The sequence below is a fragment of the Mus musculus genome, chromosome 1 (assembly GCF_000001635.26).
Source record: "Mus musculus strain C57BL/6J chromosome 1, GRCm38.p6 C57BL/6J".
Taxonomy (NCBI): Eukaryota; Metazoa; Chordata; class Mammalia; order Rodentia; family Muridae; genus Mus; species Mus musculus.
Genome location: NC_000067.6, coordinates 127,865,337 through 127,889,504, shown reverse-complemented (window position 1 = coordinate 127,889,504; position 24,168 = coordinate 127,865,337). Strand labels below are relative to the sequence as shown.

At 41.4% G+C, this 24,168-nt stretch overlaps 1 protein-coding gene across 3 annotated transcripts in view; it reads right to left on the bottom strand.

Moving 5' to 3' along the window:
* Nucleotides 1–20,750, bottom strand: part of Rab3gap1 (RAB3 GTPase activating protein subunit 1) — a 75,122-nt gene extending 54,372 nt beyond the window's left edge. For 2 of the 3 annotated variants that reach the window (XR_001784075.2, XM_006529405.3), the window contains exons 1-4: nt 20,676–20,750; nt 20,525–20,580; nt 15,350–15,425; nt 217–349 (exon numbers count right to left, since the gene is read on the bottom strand). Coding sequence is in view for 2 of the 3 variants with exons in the window: in XM_006529405.3 (XP_006529468.1) it covers nt 217–349; nt 15,350–15,425; nt 20,525–20,580; nt 20,676–20,693 (283 nt within the window). In the remaining variant the exon portion in view is untranslated. The remainder of the gene's footprint in view (nt 1–216; nt 350–15,349; nt 15,426–20,524; nt 20,581–20,675) is intronic. The other variant, NM_178690.4, reaches the window with a different exon arrangement.
* Between the last annotated feature and the right edge of the window lie 3,418 nt (nt 20,751–24,168).

Below are 24,168 nucleotides of genomic sequence, written 5' to 3'. Positions count from 1 at the left end.
AAAGTGCTCGTCACTGTGGCTTCTCCTCTTCTTCAGATGCAGTACTAGCACATAAGCTATTTCAAATGTGGTTACAAAAAAAAATGCTTCCTATGGGTATTATTGAGTTATGAGAACTAAACTAATAACTAAAAATTAGACTCTTTAAAGATTGTACAAATATGATCCCCCTCCAAAAAAAAAACAAACCACAAAACAAAAACAAAAACCCCATACCCTCCAATTCTTCATCCTTTCTTTCTTTATCAGGAGACTCTTGTACAAGATAGTGATGTGTGACTGAAAACCTGAAGTCAGCAAAGGAAATTTCATCTGATCGCTCTTCCCATGTGCCAGAAGTAAATATACCCTGCATTTAACAAGAGAAAGAAACAACAGCCAGCTTACTCAACAGTCATCATAGTGTTTACTATGCAATGATTTTTGTCTCTTTTCTAACATTAATCATAGCACTGCATTCGACAGTTATCCTCTACATGATAAAGGCAAAAAAATAATTTCAGGAGAATAAATGACTTATCACAGTGGCTATTTGGAGTCAGCAAGATGCCTGAAGACCTAAGTTTGACTCCTGGAAACCACATAGAAAGAGGGAACTGACTCCTCCAAGTTGTCCTCTAACCTCCACACACATCAGCATGTATACATGCACGCATGCGTGTCTGTGCACACACACACAAACACACACACATAAACACAGACAAATAAGTAAATGTGGTTTTTAAAAAAAAAATCCCAGAGTATTAAATATCAAGTGACTTACAAAAATCCTGACTTCCAAATAATTTTATGCCATGTTTGAAATCATAAGTAAACAGTAAGTCCCATGTTTGTTTAAAAAAATGAGTTGACTAAATATAACCTGTTTACACTGGGAAGACAATTTACTGAGAATATACCAGGCAATGAATGTGTTACTGGTTCACATCTTGTACATCACAGCCAGAGATGGCTCAGCTGGTAAGAAGACTTGCTGCCCTGGCACAAAGCCTGTGTTCAATTCCCAGCACCTATAATAGTGACTCACAAAACTGTCTCTAACTTCAGTTTCAGAGGACACAACCTCATTGGGCCACAAGGCCCAAGGCATGTACACGGTGCACATACATACATGCAGGCACTCACACATACATAAAGCAATCATTTTTTTAAAAAGTCACATCTTCTGCTGCCAGACCAAAAAAAATAACAAACAACAATAACAAAAGTTACAACATGTTCAAGACTAGCCTAGGATATATAGCTCTAAAATAGCCTGAACTACAGAGTCAGACATCTCAAATCACAAAACAAAAATAAAACATAACAATAAAAATGAAATTGCCAAAATCTCCACGAAGTAATTATGATTTTAAATTATTTTTACAAAAAATTCTTCTGTTGCATTTATTATTACAAAATGTGATCTATATCAAGAAGGAAAACGTAAGTTATCATTCAATAAAAGCTGTACATCAACTTTTCCTTATTTAGAGAATATTCATTTCTATAATCAAACCCACATATAAATTGCATGTTTATGAAGTTTAAAATATAAGACATATGTTGCTTTTAATAACTTGTAGAGTAATTTCATTACATTAAATATTGTCTAAAATAAGTGAATAAATAGTTTAGGCTAAGATATTTCTTAACAATTAAGAATGATCTTTCAAAAGAAAGATAAAGAGCTATGTGGAATACAAATGGTCTAATCAGGTAATGGGTACAAGGGAGCACCTAGGGAAGGGGGAAGGAGGCAAATAAAGAAGTGGGGAGGTGAGGAAAATAACAATAAAGATATCTTAACTGACCATAAACATACTATAAACTGTACACACACACATCTGTAATATAATTTATAATATACAATATACTTTTAAAACATACATTTAATATAATTTTTGTTTGTTTTGTTTTGGTTTCTCTGTGTAGCCCTGGCTGTCCTGGAACTCACTCTGTAGACCTGGCTGGCCTCGAACTCAGAAATCTGCCTGCCTCTACCTCCCGAGTGCTGGGATTAAAGGCATGCACCACCACGCCCGGCCTTAATATAATTTTATACCATATAATGTATATATTACGTAATACAATAGAAATGTATAGACAAACATATACTTTCAATGAATCTTTCTCACGTGGGCTGATGATGTTCCCTCCAATAGCCAAAGAACACCTAACAAAAACCCCAATACCACCAGACTTGTGAAGCCCTCTTTTGAGCTGTTGGCAGGGCTATCCAAGAGACTTCCAAGACATAGAGCCTACTGCTGTTGCCCTTGGTTACCCTCCAGAGGGAGAAGGTGAATTCCTATTTCTGCAGATACCCCATTCCCTTGAGCTGCAAATGATCTGAATGGCCCCTCCCTGAGTACCAGCTTTCATGGTCCAAGGTGTCATACAAGCTTCCGAAGATGGGAGGATAGCAACAGTCCTACCCAGCCACGATTCCTGTGGACCAGAACAATGACCAACATAGCACTCTAAGTACAGGTGCAGTAGTAGCACACATATCTTGGTGGTAATAACTGCTCTCTAATAGACTTAAGACCCCATCGACAAGAGGGAAACTATGACTGGTACTGAAATGTAGCTAAGTATTCAGTGTTAGTGAAGTCATGGTACTGGAGGAGAACCTATAGCCACTAATTTACTAAACCAGCATAATTCCTAACAACAATCTATAAACATTTGTCTTTATACTCATAGTTAAGTGTAGTCTTCACCCCTCATCAAGGAAACATCTCTTTACAATGATGGAGAACATTATAAAAAAAACCAAACCCACAGCCAGTCAAAACGCAAAGTTGTGGAGCCCAGTCCCAATGGGCTACATCTACAAAACACTCCTGTAACTCCTATGATTCAGGAAGACTGCAGAAGAGAAGGAAGGAAGATTGTAAAGAGCCAGAGGATACGGAGTTTGCTTTAAGATTGTGTTTCCTAATAATATTAGAAGCTACACCCCAAAACTCTCACCAGCATAACTGCCCAAAGTAAACTGAACAGGATGACTCCAATCAACATGCCAAACTGGACAAAGTAAAGAAGCCAAGGCTTCAATCCTACACAAAGAACTATAGGCACCTGAGGAAAGCAGGAAGTGGAAGAGATGGCCTTTCCCAGAGAAGAACACACAAACTGGTTGTTCGGTGGCAATCAGTCAGCCCTGAAAACATGCATACAGGTAGCACTATAACACGTTATATGTAGAAATAAGTATGTATATATGTATGTAATATATATTCTATATTATAAACATACATGTGTGTACAAATATGTGTATATGTATACAGACATGCATGCATATATATGTATATGTGTGTATGTATATATATATATATATACGTGTGTATGTATATCTATATATACATATATGTGTATATATAAACATAAACATAAAAATAAATATATGCATGTAAAATCAATGGGAAAAAAAGAGACCATAGGGCTGGAGAGATGGCTCAGTGGTTAAGAGCACTGACTGCTCTTCCAGAGATCCTGAGTTCAATTCCCAGCAACCACATGGTGACTCACAACCATCTGTAATGGGATCCGATGCCCTCTTCTGGTGTGTCTGAAGCCAGCTACAGTGACTCATATAAAATAACCAAATAAATAAATCTTAAAAAAAAAATCAGATCCATTCCTTTAAAAGAGAGAAAGAGAGACAGAGACAGAGAGACAGACAGACAGACAGACAGACCATGAATTCAAGAAGGGCAGTTATATGGAAAGGTTTGGAGGAAGAAAAGGGGAGAAATGTTGTGATTAAAATTTCAAAAAATGAAAAAAATATTTGTATGGTTCTATAGTTATCAACATGTCTCAGACAAGATTAAGTTTCAAGATTTATATTGACGACTTTACAACTTTCATGCTGAAAAATTTACTTATCACTCATCTAGTTTAAAAATACATAATACTGAGAAACCTCTAAAAATGTCCAGAGACCTCTCATTTACCCTAAACAAACTTGAGCTTTTCAGCCATGGACTCATAACAGCCCCACTTAGGTATTAGGTGTTTAACAGCCAGTACTCCAAGGAAAAGTGAATCGTTCCCATCACCAAAATCGCATAAAGTTGTCCTACATGCTTATACTCTATGTCCCTCTTACTCATTGTCATTCTCTAGCTTCTGAACGTATCTAATAGAGTGGCAGTAAGAACAGCTAATGCTGACTGAAAGCGCAGTGTCACACACAGAGGAGCAACAAGACCAGAACTCTAACATAAGCAGTATGACTCTACAGCCCACAGGTATCACTGTTAACTAAAAAGAGCTTTCTTGCCATTTACACAACAAAAGTAAGAAGGTGAACCACTATCAAATAAAACAAAAATCTCCTCCAACCTTCACATTTGAAAGTAGGAAACATAATAAAATACCAATTATTTTCCTATGTGATACCCAAAGACACAACACTATGGTGACTCATTAGACAAAAAATGAAAATGAAAAAAACAAAATAAGATCTTTTTTTGTTTGTTTGTTTTTTCAAGGCAGGGTTTCTCTGTGTAGCCCTGGCTGTCCTGGAACTCACTCTGTAGACCAAGCTGACCTCAAACTCAAAAATCCGCCTGCCTCTGCCTCCCCAGTGCTGGGATTAAAGGTGTGCGCCACCACTGCCCAGCAAAAAAAGATCTTATTTTAAATGGTCCCATTTCCCTAAAAAGTTGTGTGAGCAGCTTAGCTTTTTTCACTAAATTTTAGAGACATTGAATTTTCAGTGTTTGAATCTTATCTAATCTCTTAAAAACTTAAAAGTTAAAAAAAAACCCTCTATTCCACTACTGCAATGATTCATAAAGCACCCTATGTTTGAGTGAATGATGCAAATAAAGGAACCCCAACTATTTAGTTTGTATCTGTTCCAAATTAACTTATGGGAAAGCTAGAGAAAAACTACAGCTAAATTCATTTTACATTTGCTGTCTGAAGTTCTTTTTTTATTATTTTTATTAGACATTTTCTTTATTTACATTTCTAATTTTATCCCTTTTCCCCTCTCAAACCCCCACTATCCGATCCTCCATCCCCCTGCTCACTAACCCACTCACTCCCGCTTCCTAGCCTTGGCATTCCCCTACACTGAGGCATAGAGCCTTCATAAGACCAAAGGCCTCTCCTCTCACTGATGTCCCACAAGGCCATCCTCTGCTACATATGTGGCTGGAGCACTGAGTACCTCTATGTGGTTAGTAGTTTAGTCCCTGGGAGTTCTGGGGGTACTGGTATTGTTGTTCCTCCTATGGGGCTGCAAACCCCTTCAGCTCCTTGGGTTCTTTCTCTAGCTCCTCCATTCTCCACAGGATGGCTGTGAGCATCCACTTCTGTAACTGTTAGGCCTCTGCTGCCTGAACTTCTAAGAATGGAGGTCAATATCCTTCCAATCTTCTGAGCATGAAACCTCCAAGCTCACATCAGCACTGCAGGAATCATTAGTCCTCTATTAATATTCTAACGTTAGTGATTCTTCCTTTGTGACTCTTTCAGAGGGGTGACAGTCGGTCTATTACAACATCATGACATGTCTAAATTTAACATTTCAGAAACAGCACTTGTAACTTTTACTAGCTACACAGAATCTAAAATTCCAAAGTTAAAAGAATTTCAAAGGTCATTTCCCTTAATTGTCACTTAACTTCAAGTAAGATTATAGGTTCATCTGTCACACAAAGCCCAAAACACTACAATTCAAAAAGTTCCCTTACAAATCTACTTTAATTCTTCTAAGTAATACTACATTTACTTAAATTTCATCATAGCACAAGCCACCAAGTACAATATGCATTTGAAAGGTGAGACCTAGCTTTAACCCTACGTTCATCAACTGCTGGCAAAATAATGGAGCAAATTACTCCATGAACTCCAGACCTCATTCCACACTCATTGAGTAGATACAACCTCATCACTGAAGTTTATTTAGGGATTAAGTCAACAGGCATAGTCCCAATAATAGCGTATGGTACCACAATATATGCTCATAACTGACAGCCCCTCTTAAGTAATTTCCCAGCTCTACAATGGTCAAGTAGCTCAGTCACAAAAACCCTCCCTCGGATAAAACAAATCTAGCCGGAGAAGTTGTTATACTTCACTGTGTTTCTCTGTGTGTGTTGCCCACAGAGGACAAGTAGAAAGGTGGGGAATGCTGGATTCCCTGGAGCTGAAGTTACAGATGGTTATGAGCTGCTCAATGTGGGTGCTAGGAACCAGACTCAGGCCCTCTGGAAAAGCAGGGGTTGGTTTTGTTTTTGGTTTTGGGTTTTTTGTTTGTTTGTTTTTTGTTTTTGTTTTTCGAGACAGGGTTTCTCTGTATAGCCCTGGTTGTCCTGGAACTCACTCTGTAGACCAGGCTGGCCTCAAACTCAGAAATCCACCTGCCTCTGCCTCCCGAGTGCTGGGATTAAAGACGTGGGCTACCACGCCCGAGTGTTCTTTTTTTTTTTTTGGTTTTTTGAGACAGGGTTTCTCTGTATAGTCCTGGCTGTCCTGAACTTAACCACTGACTAAACCATCTCTGCAGTCCTGCAAAGGACATCTTAAAGGTCTGTAGAGCAGTTAAATGTAACCACAAACTGAAGAGGGGTTCACCTCTGACATGAAATCTATCTGATAAGATTTGCAAATTCATATCTTTTTGTCTGGCCCAGTGATTCTTGACTTTTTGGTCCTAGGATCTGGTTATACTCTAAGAAATCACTGATTCCATAATTTAACTTAAAAGGAAGCATCAACTGTATCCCCACTTAAATCCTAATCTAGTATCTTAACCTCTTTTCCTCATTACTTCTCTGTCACCTCAACCTTGATGGCAGCATGAATCTTACTTAGTTCATTACTCTACCACTACCATCTAACTCACACCAAGTACTTAGTAACAGATATAAAACAAAGGATTCAAGAGTGTAACATCAGATCTCAGAAGAACCTGGGATAGCTCTTGTATTTAAAACTGCAGTTTTGGGCTTTCAGATACAGCCAGCACATTGTGCCTTCAATCCATCTTGTTGGAATCCATATACACGTTGCTATATAGGTGTTTCAAGTGCAACAGAAATATCTGGGTTTGAGAACTTCACATTTTTTTTCTTTATTCAAAAGTTTAAATGAAAATATTTTAATATAGGACACCAACTTATTCTGTATGTTTCAACATATCTTTAAATACTGCAATTCCTATATATAGTACTCATAATGGGAAAAAGATCTTACTATCTAAATTCTGTTATCACTTCCATGAAGCTGAAACCTCTTAGCAAATACTGAGATTGAAAGGTCTTTTCAGTATAATAATAAAAACAATGATCAATTTTACTTTAAAAGAATTTAGGAGCCAGGTGGTTGTTGGGAGCCGCGCCCACATTCGCCGTTACAAGATGGCGCTGACAGCTGTGTTCTAAGTGGTAAACAAATAATCTGCGCATGTGCCGAGGGTGGTTCTTCACTCCATGTGCTCTGCCTTCCCCGTGACGTCAACTCGGCCGATGGGCTGCAGCCAGTCAGGGAGTGACACGTCCTAGGCGAAGGAAAATTCTCCTTAATAGGGACGGGGTTTCGTTTTCTCTCTCTCTTGCTTCTTGCACTCTGGCTCCTGAAGATGTAAGCAATAAAGCTTTGCCGCAGAAGATTCTGGTTTGTTGCGTCTTTCCTGGCCGGTCGTGAGAACGCGTCTAATAACAATTGGTGCCGAATTCCGGGACGAAAAAAAAAAACTCGGGACTGGCGCAAGGAAGATCCCTCATTCCAGAACCAGAACTGCGGGTCGCGGTAATAAAGGTTCCCGTAAAGCAGACTGTTAAGAAGGATTCAACTGTATGAATTCAGAACTTTTCAGCTGGGGAACGAGAGTACCAGTGAGTACAGCTTTACGAGGTAAGTCTGATCTTGAACTTTCTAAGGAAATTCAAGACAGTCTATCAGAAGTAAAGTGGAAAATGTTTGGCCTTGGATTTTTTCTAGTGTTAGAAGCCCTTTTGTTCCTTTTCACATGTTATCAAGTGGTTAAGGCAGGGCGGATTCTAGATGAAATTCAGGACAAGCTATCAGAAGTAAAGCGGGGAGAGAGAGTAGGAACAAAGAGGAAATATGGTACACAAAATAAGTATACAGGCCTTTCCAAGGGTCTTGAACCCGAGGAAAAGTTAAGGTTAGGTAGGAATACCTGGAGAGAGATTAGAAGAAAAAGAGGAAAAAGGGAAAAGAAGAAAGATCAATTAGCGGAGGTCTCTAGGAAAAGGAGCCTGTGCTCATCGCTGGATGGGCTCGGGGAGCCAGCTCTTAGTAGCTCTGAAGCAGATGAAGAATTCTCCTCTGAAGAAACAGACTGGGAGGAAGAAGCAGCTCATTATGAGAAAAAAGGGTACCAGCCAGGTAAAGTGCTAGCTAATCAGTTAAGGAAGCCAAAAGCGGCTGGCGAAGGCCAGTTTGCTGATTGGCCTCAGGGCAGTCGGCTTCAAGGTCCGCCCTATGCGGAGTCCCCGCCCTGCGTAGTGCGTCAGCAATGCGCAGAGAGATGCGCAGAGAGGCAGTGCGCAGAGAGGCAGTGCGCAGACTCATTCATTCCCAGAGAGGAACAAAGGAAAATACAACAGGCATTTCCGGTCTTTGAAGGAGCCGAGGGTGGGCGTGTCCACGCTCCGGTAGAATACTTACAAATTAAAGAAATTGCCGAGTCGGTCCGTAAATACGGAACCAATGCTAATTTTACCTTGGTGCAGTTAGACAGGCTCGCCGGCATGGCACTAACTCCTGCTGACTGGCAAACGGTTGTAAAAGCCGCTCTCCCTAGTATGGGCAAATATATGGAATGGAGAGCTCTTTGGCATGAAACTGCACAAGCGCAGGCCCGAGCAAACGCAGCTGCTTTGACTCCAGAGCAGAGAGATTGGACTTTTGACTTGTTAACGGGTCAGGGAGCTTATTCTGCTGATCAGACAAACTACCATTGGGGAGCTTATGCCCAGATTTCTTCCACGGCTATTAGGGCCTGGAAGGCGCTCTCTCGAGCAGGTGAAACCACTGGTCAGTTAACAAAGATAATCCAGGGACCTCAGGAATCCTTCTCAGATTTTGTGGCCAGAATGACAGAGGCAGCAGAGCGTATTTTTGGAGAGTCAGAGCAAGCTGCGCCTCTGATAGAACAGCTAATCTATGAGCAAGCCACAAAGGAGTGCCGAGCGGCCATAGCCCCAAGAAAGAACAAAGGCTTACAAGACTGGCTCAGGGTCTGTCGAGAGCTTGGGGGACCTCTCACCAATGCAGGCTTAGCGGCCGCCATCCTTCAATCTCAGAACCGCTCCATGGGCAGAAATAATCAGAGGACATGTTTTAACTGCGGAAAGCCTGGGCATTTTAAGAAAGATTGCAGAGCTCCAGATAAACAGGGAGGGACTCTCACTCTTTGCTCTAAGTGTGGCAAGGGTTATCATAGAGCTGACCAGTGTCGCTCTGTGAGGGATATAAAGGGCAGAGTCCTTCCCCCACCTGATAGTCAATCAACTGATGTGCCAAAAAACGGGTCATCGGGCCCTCGGTCCCAGGGCCCTCAAAGATATGGGAACCGGTTTGTCAGGACCCAGGAAGCAGTCAGAGAGGCGACCCAGGAAGACCCACAAGGGTGGACCTGCGTGCCGCCTCCGACTTCCTATTAATGCCTCAAATGAGTATTCAGCCGGTGCCAGTGGAGCCTATACCATCCTTGCCCCCGGGAACCATGGGCCTTATTCTCGGCCGGGGTTCACTCACCTTGCAGGGCTTAGTAGTCCACCCTGGAGTTATGGATTGTCAACATTCCCCTGAAATACAGGTCCTGTGCTCAAGCCCTAAAGGCGTTTTTTCTATTAGTAAAGGAGATAGGATAGCTCAGCTGCTGCTCCTCCCTGATAATACCAGGGAGAAATCTGCAGGACCTGAGATAAAGAAAATGGGCTCCTCAGGAAATGATTCTGCCTATTTGGTTGTATCTTTAAATGATAGACCTAAGCTCCGCCTTAAGATTAATGGAAAAGAGTTTGAAGGCATCCTTGATACCGGAGCAGATAAAAGTATAATCTCTACACATTGGTGGCCCAAAGCATGGCCCACCACAGAGTCATCTCATTCATTACAGGGCCTAGGATATCAATCATGTCCCACTATAAGCTCCATTGCCTTGACGTGGGAATCCTCTGAAGGACAGCAAGGGAAATTCATACCTTATGTGCTCCCACTCCCGGTTAACCTCTGGGGAAGGGATATTATGCAGCATTTGGGCCTTATTTTGTCCAATGAAAACGCCCCATCAGGAGGGTATTCAGCTAAAGCAAAAAATATCATGGCAAAGATGGGTTATAAAGAAGGAAAAGGGTTAGGACATCAAGAACAGGGAAGGATAGAGCCCATCTCACCTAATGGAAACCAAGACAGACAGGGTCTGGGTTTTCCTTAGCGGCCATTGGGGCAGCACGACCCATACCATGGAAAACAGGGGACCCAGTGTGGGTTCCTCAATGGCACCTATCCTCTGAAAAACTAGAAGCTGTGATTCAACTGGTAGAGGAACAATTAAAATTAGGCCATATTGAACCCTCTACCTCACCTTGGAATACTCCAATTTTTGTAATTAAGAAAAAGTCAGGAAAGTGGAGACTGCTCCATGACCTCAGAGCCATTAATGAGCAAATGAACTTATTTGGCCCAGTACAGAGGGGTCTCCCTGTACTTTCCGCCTTACCACGTGGCTGGAATTTAATTATTATAGATATTAAAGATTGTTTCTTTTCTATACCTTTGTGTCCAAGAGATAGGCCCAGATTTGCCTTTACCATCCCCTCTATTAATCACATGGAACCTGATAAGAGGTATCAATGGAAGGTCTTACCACAGGGAATGTCCAATAGTCCTACTATGTGTCAACTTTATGTGCAAGAAGCTCTTTTGCCAGTGAGGGAACAATTCCCCTCTTTAATTTTGCTCCTTTACATGGATGACATCCTCCTGTGCCATAAAGACCTTACCATGCTACAAAAGGCATATCCTTTTCTACTTAAAACTTTAAGTCAGTGGGGTTTACAGATAGCCACAGAAAAGGTCCAAATTTCTGATACAGGACAATTCTTGGGCTCTGTGGTGTCCCCAGATAAGATTGTGCCCCAAAAGGTAGAGATAAGAAGAGATCACCTCCATACCTTAAATGATTTTCAAAAGCTGTTGGGAGATATTAATTGGCTCAGACCTTTTTTAAAGATTCCTTCCGCTGAGTTAAGGCCTTTGTTTAGTATTTTAGAAGGAGATCCTCATATCTCCTCCCCTAGGACTCTTACTCTAGCTGCTAACCAGGCCTTACAAAAAGTGGAAAAGGCCTTACAGAATGCACAATTACAACGTATTGAGGATTCGCAACCTTTCAGTTTGTGTGTCTTTAAGACAGCACAATTGCCAACTGCAGTTTTGTGGCAGAATGGGCCATTGTTGTGGATCCATCCAAACGTATCCCCAGCTAAAATAATAGATTGGTATCCTGATGCAATTGCACAGCTTGCCCTTAAAGGTCTAAAAGCAGCAATCACCCACTTTGGGCAAAGTCCATATCTTTTAATTGTACCTTATACCGCTGCACAGGTTCAAACCTTGGCAGCCGCATCTAATGATTGGGCAGTTTTAGTTACCTCCTTTTCAGGAAAAATAGATAACCATTATCCAAAGCATCCAATCTTACAGTTTGCCCAAAATCAATCTGTTGTGTTTCCACAAATAACAGTAAGAAACCCACTTAAAAATGGGATTGTGGTATATACTGATGGATCAAAAACTGGCATAGGTGCCTATGTGGCTAATGGTAAAGTGGTATCCAAACAATATAATGAAAATTCACCTCAAGTGGTAGAATGTTTAGTGGTCTTAGAAGTTTTAAAAACCTTTTTAGAACCCCTTAATATTGTGTCAGATTCCTGTTATGTGGTTAATGCAGTAAATCTTTTAGAAGTGGCTGGAGTGATTAAGCCTTCCAGTAGAGTTGCCAATATTTTTCAGCAGATACAATTAGTTTTGTTATCTAGAAGATTTCCTGTTTATATTACTCATGTTAGAGCCCATTCAGGCCTACCTGGCCCCATGGCTCTGGGAAATGATTTGGCAGATAAGGCCACTAAAGTGGTGGCTGCTGCCCTATCATCCCCGGTAGAGGCTGCAAAAAATTTTCATAACAATTTTCATGTGACGGCTGAAACATTACGCAGTCGTTTCTCCTTGACAAGAAAAGAAGCCCGTGACATTGTTACTCAATGTCAAAGCTGCTGTGAGTTCTTGCCAGTTCCTCATGTGGGAATTAACCCACGCGGTATTCGACCTCTACAGGTCTGGCAAATGGATGTTACACATGTTTCTTCCTTTGGAAAACTTCAATATCTCCATGTGTCCATTGACACATGTTCTGGCATCATGTTTGCCTCTCCGTTAACCGGAGAAAAAGCCTCACATGTGATTCAACATTGTCTTGAGGCATGGAGTGCTTGGGGGAAACCCAGACTCCTTAAGACTGATAATGGACCAGCTTATACGTCTCAAAAATTCCAACAGTTCTGCCGTCAGATGGACGTAACCCACCTGACTGGACTTCCATACAACCCTCAAGGACAGGGTATTGTTGAGCGTGCGCATCGCACCCTCAAAGCCTATCTTATAAAACAGAAGAGGGGAACTTTTGAGGAGACTGTACCCCGAGCACCAAGAGTGTCGGTGTCTATGGCACTCTTTACACTCAATTTTTTAAATATTGATGTTCATGGCCATACTGCGGCTGAACGTCATTGTTCAGAGCCAGATAGGCCCAATGAGATGGTTAAATGGAAAAATGTCCTTGATAATAAATGGTATGGCCCGGATCCTATTTTGATAAGATCCAGGGGAGCTATCTGTGTTTTCCCACAGAATGAAGACAACCCATTTTGGTTACCAGAAAGACTCACCCGAAAAATCCAGACTGACCAAGGGAATACTAATGTCCCTCGTCTTGGTGATGTCCAGGGCGTCAATAATAAAAAGAGAGCAGCGTTGGGGGATAATGTCGACATTTCCACTCCCAATGACGGTGATGTATAATGCTCAAGTATTCTCCTGCTTTTTTACCACTAACTGGGAACTGGGTTTGGCCTTGATTCAGACAGCCTTGGCTCTGTCTGGACAGGTCCAGACGACTGACACCATTAACACTTTGTCAGCCTCAGTGACTACAGTCATAGATGAACAGGCCTCAGCTAATGTCAAGATACAGAGAGGTCTCATGCTGGTTAATCAACTCATAGATCTTGTCCAGATACAACTAGATGTATTATGACAAATAACTCAGCTGGGATGTGAACAAAAGTTTCCGGAATTGTGTGTTATTTCCATTCAGTATGTTAAATTTACTAGGGCAGCTAATTTGTCAAAAAGTCTTTTTCAGTATATGTTACAGAATTGGATGGCTGAATTTGAACAGATCCTTCGGGAATTGAGACTTCAGGTCAACTCCACGCGCTTGGACCTGTCCCTGACCAAAGGATTACCCAATTGGATCTCCTCAGCATTTTCTTTCTTTAAAAAATGGGTGGGATTAATATTATTTGGAGATACACTTTGCTGTGGATTAGTGTTGCTTCTTTGATTGGTCTGTAAGCTTAAGGCCTAAACTAGGAGAGACAAGGTGGTTATTGCCCAGGCGCTTGCAGGACTAGAACATGGAGCTCCCCCTGATATATGGTTATCTATGCTTAGGCAATAGGTCGCTGGCCACTCAGCTCTTATATCCCACGAGGCTAGTCTCATTGCACGGGATAGAGTGAGTGTGTTTCAGCAGCCCGAGAGAGTTGCACGGCTAAGCACTGCAATGGAAAGGCTCTGCGGCATATATGAGCCTATTCTAGGGAGACATGTCATCTTTCATGAAGGTTCAGTGTCCTAGTTCCCTTCCCCCAGGCAAAACGACACGGGAGCAGGTCAGGGTTGCTCTGGGTAAAAGCCTGTGAGCCTAAGAGCTAATCCTGTACATGGCTCCTTTACCTACACACTGGGGATTTGACCTCTATCTCCACTCTCATTAATATGGGTGGCCTATTTGCTCTTATTAAAAGGATAGGGGGAGATGTTGGGAGCCGCGCCCACATTCGCCGTTACAAGATGGCGCTGACAGCTGTGTTCTAAGTGGTAAACAAATAATCTGCGCATGTGCCGAGGGTGGTTCTTCACTCCATGTGCTCTGCCTTCCCCGTGACGTCAACTCGGCCGATGGGCTGCAGCCAGTCAGGGAGTGACACGTCCTAGGCGAAGGAAAATTCTCCTTAATAGGGACGGGGTTTCGTTTTCTCTCTCTCTTGCTTCTTGCACTCTGGCTCCTGAAGATGTAAGCAATAAAGCTTTGCCGCAGAAGATTCTGGTTTGTTGCGTCTTTCCTGGCCGGTCGTGAGAACGCGTCTAATAACAGGTGGTGGTAGTGATGCATGCCTTAAATCCAAGCACTTAGGAGACAGAGGCAGGTGGATCTCTGTAAGTTCAAAGCCAGCCTGGTATCAACTGATACCACTGACTGGTGACCTACTTTGACTCCCCAGAAAGAGTCATGGAAGGAGAGAACCAATGAATACCTACAAGTGTGTGTGTGTGTGTGTGTGTGTGTGTGTACTTTTTAATTAACTAACCATATCTACATAAGCTTCAGATCAAAGTATAGCCCTTCAGTAAACTGAGAAGTATAGTCTCAAAGTATTCTCTTTAGGAAATGTCTAAAGTGTAGTTTATTAGCACATTATCAATACAAACTTAGTAAAGTAACTGTAGCTGACATTACATAATAAGTTATTAGACCAAGAAGTTTCCTTACTAAATGAACTATTGGTAAGTCCAATTTCTTTCTGTGCAATTAAAAAATTAAGTTTTCCTGGCTAGAGGAAAACTTAGATTTTGAGAAAAGTAAACTCTGAAGAAATTGATGAAATCATATAAAGAAAGTTGTCATATATACAACTTTATAATTTAAAAAAGTTTCACAGCAAGTCCTGGTGAAGCATGCCTTTAATCCCAGCACTGGGGAGGTAGAAAACAGATGGATATCTGTGAGTTCAAGGACAGCCTAGTCACCACAGTGATCTATAGGACAGCCAAAGCTACACAGTGGGAACCTGTCTCAAAATCCAAATCAATCAATAAATAAGTTTTGCAAATATCTTACATATATCATTTGCTACAAATTCAAACCCAAGTTCTTCCAGATGCTATTTGATGTTCATAAGACTTTATACAACTTAAAATTTCAACATTTTAATGCAAATGCATTATTTGTAGCAAGGGGCATAAAAACAAAGATTTCAAAGTAAATAGCAATCTAGAGATACAAGTGAACAGATCTGACCTTTTCCAGTGGCTTTCCCAGAGAGGGTCCAATCAGTTTCCAGTCATTCAAGACTTCTTCAACTTTGGAAATAAACCTAAGAAGGAGGGAAAACTTTCTAAATATATAACCAAACATTTTTCCTAGTACTATTCAATTTCTTTAAAAGACATTTCCTTACACCCTAACGTTTCAATTAGAAAATGCTCAAGAAGTTTAATATGTGAGCCTAACTTAGGGATATAGAATAAAAGTAGAAACAATGTTGTCTAGTTCAAGAATTCTTAAATTTTGATTCATTTAAATCTATCCACCCAATAAAAGCACTCTTTCTACAAAACATAAACTAAGAACAATTCCTCCTTTAATATGATAGAATAAATTTAGAAGAGAAGCAAAAACTGAGAGATTAACTTAATCCTAATTAAGGATAGTTATACAACTGATCACTTTCCCTGCCCAGCACCAGCAGAGTGGCTCATACCCAACTGTAACTCTAGTTCTAGAGATCCAGTGCCTTCTGGCCTGATGGTATGAGACGCATGTGATGCACACAGGCATTCAAGCAAAAGCACTTTACACAGATAAAAAGAATCTTTAAAACTTGACTAGCAACTTGCTGAACATCAGCAAATGAAAACTGTCAATCTGCTTATATTAGAAAAATGTGATCCAATCTAGCAGCTGCAATTGCTACCTAAAACATCTAGAAAGTGCTTCTAGAGTAACTAAAACATCTAGAAAGTGCTTCTAGAGTAACTAAAATCAACTTGTAATCAAAGGCATCAGATTTTTTTCTTCATTGGCATTATGAGTTATGCATTTCTTTTAAAACAGTAATGACATCAAATAATAAATCAGCTTATAATTTAACTGAACCTTCTCATTAACTCCTTAAAATGTCCATTCAGTAGACCGTCCAATGTATACCCACTGAAAATGGTTCTGAAGAACAGTTGAGGAAATAAGAAAAAGTTCCGTGTGTTAAGTGAAAAAAGAAAGCTGCAGAAACAAGCATTGATATAGTTTGATCTAAAAAAAGTTACACACACACAATTAAAAGAAAATATGTCAAAATTTAATAGCTATCTTTGTAGAAGGTTTAAATGTAATTTTTAACAAGGTATTATTGCTATAATAAAAATAATCTTAAAAATAATTTTCAGAGTAAAAAACAAAAACATTTACTTATGTTTGTATGTTAGTGCTCTATTAGACTGTATACCTGCATGATAGAAGAAGGTATCAGATCCTGTTACAGATGGTTGTGAACACTATGTGGGTGCTAGGAATTGAACTCAGGACCTCTGGGAAAGCAGCCAGTGTTCTTACAAACTGAGCCATCTCTCCAGCCCCAAAGAAACATTTTAAAATACTTATGAATTTTAGCACTGGCTAGGAGACAATTATATGATACAAATATTGAGATTTGGCTAGAAAAGTGTAGTAACTTTTTCTTTAACAGTTCTCCATAGCTTAGCTGCTGAGTCACTTACTATACTCAGTTCTTTTGTACATGCTTTTGGAAAAACAGGGTTCTTTCCATTTCACCTTTGTAGCTTTCATGTCAACTTGTAATTACAGACTAGTTACATTATCTGACTCATGTCTATTTCTTCTGCTAGACTATACTTTCAATAAGAGCAGGACCCTTAGCTAGGGGATGGGGAGGGTATATGTGTAGTGGTACATACCTTTAATCCCAGCACTCACAGAAGGCAGAGGCAGGTGGAGCTGAGTTTGAGCTCAGCCTGATTTACAGGACAGCCAGGGCTACACAGAGAAACTCTGCCTCAAAAAAAAAAAAAAATCAGAGAGAGAGAGCAAGAGAGAGAGAGAGTCTGCCTTATTTTTCCTTTTTCCTATAGGACTAGGGATTGAACACAGGTCAATGAGCATACTAAGCCTCATCTGTTTTTACTAGCTACTAAATCCCTAATGTTTTACACTGTGTCTTACACATGCTCATTCAAAATTAAGTCTCTACTTAGTAGTCTCAATAAATTATCTGTATGGTACATAACATACTTGTTAGGTTTCAAGAAAGTCCTTTTGCCAGTCTGACATTTAGACAAAAGCCAACATTTTCGAGGGACTTAAAATTGTTCCTACTTGCTACAAGGAACATATTGCTTATGTTCTCCTTATCTCTGGCAACAGGAACATATTGCTCTTCCATTAACCTGTGCTGGTAGTGTCTATTAACATATCAAAGTCTCTGCTAACCTCAAGATTCCCTCAGTCTCTACCACAAGTACCAGTTATAGAACCATCCTGGCTGGCATTCCCTACCCACTACCCTAACCCTCTCCAGCCCCACTCTGAACTTTGCGTCCATTCCCCTAGCCTCCTTTTCCTACACAGCCCAGTCATCTGGCTATGTGCTCTCTCTGCTCTTTCCCTCTGTTCCTACCTCTCATGGCCAGTTCAGTCTGCTGGCCCAGTTTAGTCTGACCTCTTCCAGTTGACACTCCCTGCTTGCTCCCTCATATTTACAATAAACCACCTTCTCAACCATGCCTAGGATCATTAATGTCCCTATTGTCATTCAATTCTGAGAAGAACTTTTCATCCAAATAATAAAAAAAATAAGGCTTAAGAAACTTTAAATTCGCATTTATTTCTTGCATTTGATACTCTGATGAAACCCATCACTTTATGATGAGAATTCTAGACAGGCCTACCCATTCCTAGTTATTGTCATCAACCTTAATCAGGTTAATTTGATGCCAGCACAAAGTACCTTCCTTCACCAACCTGACATACATAGGCTTATCACAATTGGATATAAGCACACAACGGTGTGCTTGGTGCTTGCTAAGGCTTTGGCAGCTTAGTGTATGCCATATGTTAGGCCATCATGGCCTAAGGTAGTCTTCGGCATCTCTTGTGAAGCAGTGCTGGCATCCACTACACTTTTAGCATCAATGCTTCCTCAGCCATGGCAGTGAATTATGGATGAAGCCAAATCTTAAATGTACCTGAGCCCACAGCAGGGAAAGGGCTTATTTTTATTTTTTTAAGATTTATTTATTTATTATATGTAAGTACACTGCAGCTGTCTTCAGACACACCAGAAGAGGGAGTCAGATCTCATTACGGATGGTTGTGAGCCACCATGTGGTTGCTGGGACTTGAACTCAGGACCTTCAGAAGAGCAGTTGGGTGCTCTTACCCGCTGAGCCATCTCACCAGCCCGGGAAAGGGTTTATTTATCTATTGATTTATTTAATGTGCACTGGTGTTTCTCTTGCATGTATGTCTATATGAGGGTGTTAAATAACCTAGAACTGGAGTTTTAGACAGTTGTGAGCTGCCATGTGGGTGCTGAGAATTGAATCTGGGTCTTCTGGAAGAATGTACAGAACTCTTAACCGCTAAGCATCGCCCCAGCACCCCTCAGGAAATTTTAAACTATTTAACCAGGGAAAATGGCCATTTTTCCATTCTAAACACTAATCATTAATGTCTTCTTACCACTCACCCTCCAAGACCATCATTTTCTAACTACCTTCAAAATATCAACTTTACAGTCAATGTGCCCAAAAGAGCACTCTTGATACATATCTTTTCGTTTAGGCATGAACCTGAAGTTTCATAATTGAGCCTTTCCCCTCAGACTTACATTAAGCTCATCTACCTAAATCTAGTTCACTCTATCCAACTAATTACAGTTCCACTTTATGAATCAATGTAAACTGCTTACTTCATTTTACCACAATGTAACAACTTAAACCAAACAATCCTTGCACCATAGGATCAAAAGCTCTTGCCACTTTAAGCAGCAGTGCTTTCTAAATATGGTCTTCTGACCTGCTGGCATCTGTATTACCTGGGACCATGTTAGAAAAGCAAATTTGGGGATTGGACCTAAAACCTAATGGGAAACACTGAGAACCGAGACCAGCAGGTTCTGATGCACAGTCAAGTTGGAGAGTTTTTAGTCAAGTGCACCAACTCTCGACGCCTCTGCCTTGGCTTTGGAAACTGATCTCACTGTATCATTTTTATTTATTTCCCAGTGATAATTCCTCACTTACTTGTCTCGAAATGTCAGTCCCTTCTCATGTTTAACCAAACCCTGAACCATTTTCCCTTTCCTTTCTTAAGGCAGTACCTCTTAGATTGCTCAGGCTGGTCTTAATTCCTTAGCTCAAGTGATCCGCCTCAGCCTTGCCAGTAGTCACTATTATACACAGGTGCCACGTCACCCAGCTTCCATTTCCCTCCCCAATTTCAAAGCAGGCATTTCCTATCTTTTCCCTACAAAAATGTCTCCAACAATTTTGTAGTCCACGTTTTCCCTACTTAACTAGTTCTTTGTAGTTAGTACCAACTGGCTTACATTTTAACTATTTGTTGGAGTTTTTAAAAGGTATATAGATTTCCCTGATCTTAGGATAGTTCAGGGCACACAGTACTTCCTCATAAAGTCTTGCTAGTGTGTTAAGTCTTACTGACTCGATGAAGTGTGGGGATGGGAACACAAGTCAAACTACTATTTCAAAGATCTTTTATATCTTCCTATGCCACCAACTGATATGAGAGCCACACATTTGTAAAGCCTACAAGCACTGCAACAATAACCTCAATAGCTAGCTATCAAGCCAACAAACTTAGTTTTCAACTCACTCAGGTGATAAAACATGTTCGCCTTAATGCAGTTGTTCATCTGAATTTGACAAGCTCGGGAAGTCTGGGCACAGGACCAAGTTTAAAATGTAACGCTGTGAATCAAAACATTCCAAAGACGTATGTAAACATACTATTTATAAGTATGAAATAGTAGAATTTTAATTTTTTAATTTCTCGAAGACAGGATAACGATGGTAAGAGGATGACAGATGAACAGTCATCGGTACGCTAAAAGTCTCTTCCAATAAACACAGGAAGAAAACACAGCAGCTGCTTAGCTGACGGCTTTGATGACAACTGAGGCAAATTGACATGAAAGCATAAGACCCGGGGACGACCTCGGAAATGGTTTTCTGTGCCAGGGAAGTGATCTGGAAGTCAACACAACTTGTTTTAAAGGCGGAGTCTGAAGGTTGGTCTGACCTGTCTGTATGATTGATGCGGAAAAAGCCAAAGTTGCCGTGGCGCGGAAGAAGAGACGAAGCGTGGGCGTCTCCCTCCGAACCAGCGTCACCTGTGTGATGCCGCCCGGGGCCAGACAGGACCAAACACACTACTCACCTCTCCCACTCCGAGGCTGTGGTGAAGTCTGTGATCTCAAACACTTCGGACTCGGGCTGCGGGGACAGAGAAGAGCACAGACAGTAAGCTGCGGGCCACTGACGTCGGCGGCAGAACTCTGTGACAGAGGCACCCAGGGCGCAGAACTCACCTCACTGTCCGCCGCCATCTTGCGGAGCGGAGCGTCAGGCCCCGCGCGAAGGCTGTCGGGAAGAAGGGAGCTAGGAGGAGGGCACTGAGTGGCCGTGGGCGGGGCCTCGGTGGGTGGTGGGTGGGGCCCCGAAGCGGGCCCGCCTACAAAGGGCCTGCTGGAAGGTGGGAAGACCTTTTTCCTCCAGACAGAAAGATCTTAGTGTGGCATACGCTCTTCTTCAAGGTGGTTTAGTAATATTTTTTTTAAAATTCTGTTGGGGCTAGAGGGATAACTGTGCAGTTAAGACTACCCGCTGCGCTTTCACAAGACCTATGTTCGATTTCCAGCACCTGCATAGCAGTTCACAACCATTTGTGATTTCAGTCCAAAGGGATCCTGTACCTGCTTCTGGCCTCGACTGACACCAGGCATGCACGTGCTGCACAAACAGATTTACATGCTGACGAAACACTCATGCACATGAAATAAAATTAACAAGTATTGTTTAAAGAATTAAAAGTAAAAATAATAAGAGTATTTTGTAGACTCAAGAAGAGCTGATGAGCCGAGCGTGGTGGCACACACCTTTAATCCCAGCACTCGGGAGGCAGAGGCAGGCAGATTTCTGAGTTCGAGGCCAGCCTGGTCTACAAAGTGAGTTCCAGGACAGCCAGGGCTACACAGAAAAACCCTGTCTCGGAAGAAAAAAAACAACCAAACAAACAAAAAACAACAACAACAAAAAACAAAAACAAACTGATGAACATTTTGAAATTGTTACATGACATTCACATCCACAGATGTATTGGGCTACATTCATAAATATCTTGGGGCATATGTAGTCCTATATGGCAAAGACCCTAGATATGCATGGTCACAATTGTATTTAAAAACCTCTTTGAGTTTTCATTCAAATGGGTTTTTTTTTAGATTTATTTATTCATTTTATGTATATGATTACACTAGAATGTGTATGAGTATATTTATTTTATGTATATGAGTATACCAGAAAAGGGCATCAGATCCCATTACAGATGGTTGTGAGCCACCTTGTGATTGCTGGCATTTGAACTCAGAACCTTTGGAAGAGCACTCTTAACCACTGAGCCATCTCTCAAGCCCTTGGTTTTGTTCTTGAGATAGGGTTCATAAGCCAGCCTCACACGCCTTGTGGTGAGAAGAGCGAACTGGAATTCTGATCCTCTTGCCTCCTTTTGAGTATCCTGACTGCAGTCATGTAGCACCGTCTTGGATTGTATGGTGTGGTGGTAAAGACAGAAGCGAGGACCATGCATGCTAGGCAAAAGCTCTACCAACAGAACTACATCCTCAGCTCTTGTTCAAACTTTACAACTCATAAACACTGACCAAGATCCTTAAACCCACTGTCTCCTTTCCTAACCCCAGGAAAAGAAAATCTATACAACTAAACTTATTGTTTTAAAAAGCAGCCAGGCATGGAAGTGCATGCCTTTAATCCCAGCACTCAGGAGACAGAGGCAGGCAGATCTCTGTTAATTCAAGGCAAGCCTGGCCTACAAAGTGAGACCAGGACAGCCAGGGCTCTGTTACACAGAGAAACTCTTGTCTTGAAAAACAAAACAAAAAATAAACAAAACCAAACAACATCATACAAGTTACATATACTCTGAGAAGAACATACTATTTGATGAGTGCTTTACTTTTTAAACCACTGAAGGACAGGAGTGCTAACTAGCAGTTGGAATTCTGTTGGGGACTGTAGAGATGGCTCAGCAGTTAAGAGTACTGACTGTTGTTACAGAGGACCCCAACTCTGTCCCCAGCATCCACGTGGCTACATACAACGCTCCATACTTCTAGTTCTAGGGGACTCAGCACCCTCTTCTGACTTCTATAGTAAACAGAAATGCACACAGTGCACAAATACACATGCAGACAAAATAATTATATACATAAAAATTTAAATTAAATAATTTTTTGAGACAGACTCTTTATTATGTAGCTCTGGCTTTTGTGGGACTCACTGCGTAGACAAGGTTGGCCTCAAACTCACAGAAACCCACCTGCTTCTGCCTCTAGAGTGCTGGGATTAAAAGCATGTGCCACTATGTTTGGAACTTAAGCAGGTCAGGAAGCAGGAGCTGATGCAGAGGCCATGGAGTGATGTTACTTACTGGCTTGCTTGAGTTCCAGTCCTGACTTCCTTTGGTGATGAACAGCAAAGTGGAAGTGTAAGCTGAATAAGCCCTTTCCTCCCCAACATGCTTCTTGGGTATAATGCCTTGTGCAGGAATAGAGACCCTAACTAAGACAAATTGGTACCAGCATAGTGGGATATTCTTGTGACAACCTGACCATGGTTTTGAAGGCATGAGGGGGTCATGAAGAGCAGCTGGGGTTCGGCACTGTAAGAAGCCATGGAAGGCCATTAGTGAAGTTGCAGCCTCGGTTCCAATTGATGGCCCAGGACTAAAGGAGTCATGCAAAGGAGTTGAGGTTTGGTGCCATGAAGAGAGCCCATGAGAGGCTATTGGTGAAGTTTAGTTGCAGCAGAAGACAGCAGTGTTTTGGAGATGCCAGTACCATGAGATGACCACCAAGATCAGCAGCAGCAGTGGAGTACTGGCAGCTAGAGCCTAGAAGACAAAGTGTGTGCTACAAAGGGCAGAGCTGGAGAAGTGACCCAAGCCCCTGGAGAAGCCCAGAAGATCGTGAGTGGATCCCAGACATTGGACAGTTGGAGTTTGATTTTGCTTTTGACTGTGACTGTGCCATGATATTTTTCCCCTTGAAGTAAGAAAGTATTTTAGTGGATCCCACAGTTAAGAGAATTTTAAATGTAAAAACACTTTTGATTTTAAAAGAGATTGGATATTTTAAAGGGATTGAAATTTTAACATGTAAGAATTTTCAAAGACTGTGGTACTTTTAAAGTTATTTAGATCTTGGGAATGAATAAGAAAATAAGGATTGGGGACTGGTGAGATGGCTCAGCAGGTAAGAGCACTGACTGTTCTTCCAAAGGTCCTCAGTTCAAATCCTAACAACCACATGGTGGCTCACAACAATCCATAATGAGATCTGAAGCCCTCTTCTGGTGTGTCTAAAGGCAGCTACAGTGTACTTACATATAACTAATAAATAAATCTTTGGGACGGAGCGAGCGGGGCCAGAATGAGCAGAGGTCCTGACAACCATCTGTACAGCTACAGTGTACTCATATAAAAGAAAAAAAGAAAGTAAGGGTTGAGGCTTAATAGTGATGTGTTTGTGTGTCAAGTTGACAAGGGGTCAATTGTACTGGCTGGTTTTGTGTGTCAACTTGACACAGGCTGGAGTTATTACAGATAAAGGAGCTTCAGTTGAGAAAATGCCTCTATGAGATCCAGCTGTAAGGCATTTTCTCAACTAGTGATCTAGGGGGGAGGGCCCACTGTGGGAGGTGCCATCCCTGGGCTGGTAGTCCTGGGTTCTATGAAAGAGAAAGCTGAGTAAGGCAGAGGAAGCAAGCCAGTAAGAAACATCTCTC